We start from the raw sequence: 3,234 nt of genomic DNA, 5'->3' as shown, positions 1-3,234 counted from the left end.
CCTGGAACTGACCTGGAGAACTGGTACAAACCTGAGAGCCTGCCAGGATTCCTGGGAGAGCTGTAATCCACCTACTTTCCTGATGCCACTGAGTATTGCAGGGAGATATCCCAGGTTTTCCATTGAATGAGTACATAAATTAATAAAATATTAAATTGCCATTTTTTCTTGGCAGTTGTAAACAAAACCTTGGCAAGCATCCTCTCTGCAGCCTGGAAGTTGGGAAATTGAAGCAGATCCATGATTTTTTTAAGGATCCCATTATTTTCAAGCCAGCTCTGTCTGTTGGGGAGTGCTGAGGAGGGGACTCTGGATTTTTTCATGCTTGACTGTGTCAGTGCTAAACACAGAGAGTGAGAGCTGAAAAAAAAAAACCCAACAAAACCAACAAAACCAAAACCCAACATTTTGATACTGCAAACACTCAAACACTTGGACTGGATTTTAACATCACATGCTTGAGCCTACACACACAGAGCCAGACTGGGTCAGTCCCAACATCCTGTCTCCAGCAGCAAGCAGTAGCAGACTCCCCAGTGCTCACTGTAATTGTCAACAAAACCCTGATTTTCCTCCCGGTTTTTGGTCATTTTCCTTCTTTTTTTTTTTTTTTTTCCTTTATTTTCCCTTTATACTTTCTGTCTGTAACACAATGTGACTGAGAGCAGGCACACTCTGTGCAACTGTTTGCCGTCATGTTGAAACGCACCTGAGATTGACAAAGTTCCCTCCCCTCCAGGAAAATTACACAACCCTCCCTGGCCTCTATAAATCCAGAATTTCCCTCTTATTCCTCTCTTTAGGGCCCTTCACTCCTCCTCCTCGGGGTGGAACCTCCACCCACACCGAGCCATGAGGGTTCTCCAGCTGCTCTTTGCAGTCCTGGTCATTCTCCTCCTCCAGGGCGCTCCGGGTAAGGACAGAATTCTCACAGGGCTTCCTGCAGGACTCTGGAGAGGCAAAAGGCAGGTTCCTGCCCTTCTGAGGTAGAAGGGGACAAGACAGGGCCCCCAAGTCAAGGCTGACCTAACTCGTGCTTCCAAGGAAAAAGTTTCTCCTGGGGTGGTCTCCATGAAGTTCCTGCATGCAGCTGTTCTGAGTTCATAGGCTGTGCATCCCCTCCTCTCTGAGCCCTCAAAACTAACCCAGAAATGCTGAGCCTAAGCCAGGAGCCTGAGCTTTGCTCCTGACCAGGATAAAAGCCTCATCCTCCACCAAACAAGGAGAATCCCATTAAATTCTCCATGAGTGGGATACAGATGTGGCAAATGTAGGAAGATGCAAATGTGGCCAGAAGGTTGAGGGAGGTGATTTTCACCCTCTGATCATCTCTGGTAAGATCCCACCTGCAAAGCTGCCTCCAGATTTGGGATCCCCAGCATCAGAAGCTGATGGAACAAGACCAGAGGAGGCCACGGAGCTGCTCCAAGGGCTGGAGCCCCCCTGCTCTGTAGCCAGGCTGGGAGAGCTGGGGGTGTTCCCCTGGAGAAGAGAAGGATCCAGGAGAGCTCAGAGCCCCTTCCAGGGCCTAAAAGGGCTCCAGAAGAGCTGGAGAGGGACTGGGGACAAGGGATGGAAGGACAGGACAAGGGATAATGGTCTTAAGCTGAAGAAGGGTAGGTGTAAATTAGATATTGGGAAGGAATTCTTGGCTATGAGGGTGGGGAGCCCTGGTACAGGTTGTCCAAAAAGGCTGTGGACTCTCCATCCCTGGATATGTTCATAGCAAGGTTGGATGGGGCTTGGATTAGCCTGGGATAGTGGAAGGTGTCCCTGCCCATGGCAGGAGGTTGGAAGTAGATGGTCTTTAATGCCCATACCAACACAAATCATTCAGTGTATTTTTGAGTCTATAAAATCAAAACTATCTTTCGGGGGGACAAGAAGAGGGAAAGGCAGATAGTTCACCTTTTTTTGTTTGTTTTCTTTTGGGATTCTGGTTTGATAGAAATTTATTCCTTGGCTTGGCATTTTTGCTGTCTGCTTGTATACACGTCAGAGATTTGGGTTTCATTCAGGTGTAAGGTCACTATGATGTTAGCAGGACTTTGGTGATATCACATTTGCAGAAGGCAAGCCTGATAACCAAGAAGAGGAGATTTACTTGCTTAGCCTGTTTATCTTGTCATTTATTTAACTGAAATCCTGGGGACAACAAAGGGAGAGAGAAGGGTTTGCCCACTCCACTGGTGGTGGACCCTCCAGAACCCCAAACCTTGGTGTTTCTGCTGTGTGTAAAGAGAAGCAGCACATGTCCTTTTAATCAGCAAAAGATTTGAAAAACCCAAGCAAACAAAGACACCAAAACACCAAGAAGCCAAAAGATCTCCAAACTAAACAACAGGTAAAACAGCTGTTCCAAAAGGCACTTCTCTGTCTTTTGATGCTGTCCAGCCTCACCTAACTCATCCAACCTAACACAGCCAACCCAAACCTGGCTGCCTCACCCAGGCCAGTCTTTAGGAGACTTCCATCTGACCTTCACTGTGGAACCAGCTGAATTTCCCCGCTGCCGACTGAGAGCATCCATTGCTCAGCCACCAACACCAGCAGCGTTCCTAGTAGGTTTTAGGGCTCTGAGTAGATTCCAGCTCTCCTAACCAGGTCTCCTGTCCTCTTTCCCCAGCAGCCAGAGGCCTTTCAGACACCCAGCAGTGCAGAAGCAACCGTGGCCACTGCCGGAGGCTCTGCTTCCACATGGAGCGCTGGGAAGGGAGCTGCAGCAACGGCCGCCTCCGCTGCTGCCGGTGACAGCAGCCACACCAGGGTGCTGTGACAGCCCCAGGAGAGCCAGCCCAGTCATCCTGCAGCCTGAACTGTGCACAGAACCTGCCCTCAGACACCTCCCCGTGCAGCTCGGTTGGTCCGCCACCAATAAACCTCTGGGTTTTCTGCGTCCTGCTGGGTCCGTGCTTCCCCCTCAGAGGGACCACCCTGCCTGGCACTCGGGGGCTGGTGGTGCTGGGGGTGCACTGGGGCATCCAAATCGTCTGCACAAAGGTGGCAGATGTGGTGTAGGAGCAAGGGGTGTCCTTCCAGAGTGGCAGCAAGAGAGGGATCTGCTGGGCTGGTCCAATTTATGAAACCTCTCTATGGACCCATTCCTCCACCTCTATCTCAGTCACTGCCTTTAACAACCTCAATTTCTAGCTCTGTTCAAAAGAGACCAGGGCAGGATTCATCCTCTTCAAGGGGATGGATCCAAGACAGAGGTATGATTTTCCCTCCAGAAGT

The 3,234-nt window shown here is 49.9% G+C and overlaps 1 protein-coding gene across 1 annotated transcript; it reads left to right on the top strand.

Annotated features, from left to right (window-relative positions):
* The first annotated feature begins 813 nt into the window (after positions 1-813).
* DEFB125 (defensin beta 125) lies at positions 814-2,839 on the top strand. The gene is made up of 2 exons (XM_084201632.1): positions 814-913; positions 2,627-2,839. Exons 1-2 carry the CDS (start codon positions 853-855, stop codon positions 2,749-2,751), a joined length of 186 nt encoding a protein of 61 aa, XP_084057758.1. The 5' UTR covers positions 814-852; the 3' UTR covers positions 2,752-2,839.
* Positions 2,840-3,234: the final 395 nt, after the last annotated feature.

This window comes from Fringilla coelebs, assembly GCF_963513975.1.
Source record: "Fringilla coelebs genome assembly, chromosome: 3".
Lineage (NCBI taxonomy): Eukaryota > Metazoa > Chordata > Aves > Passeriformes > Fringillidae > Fringilla > Fringilla coelebs.
This window is presented reverse-complemented; position numbering and strand designations above follow the sequence as displayed.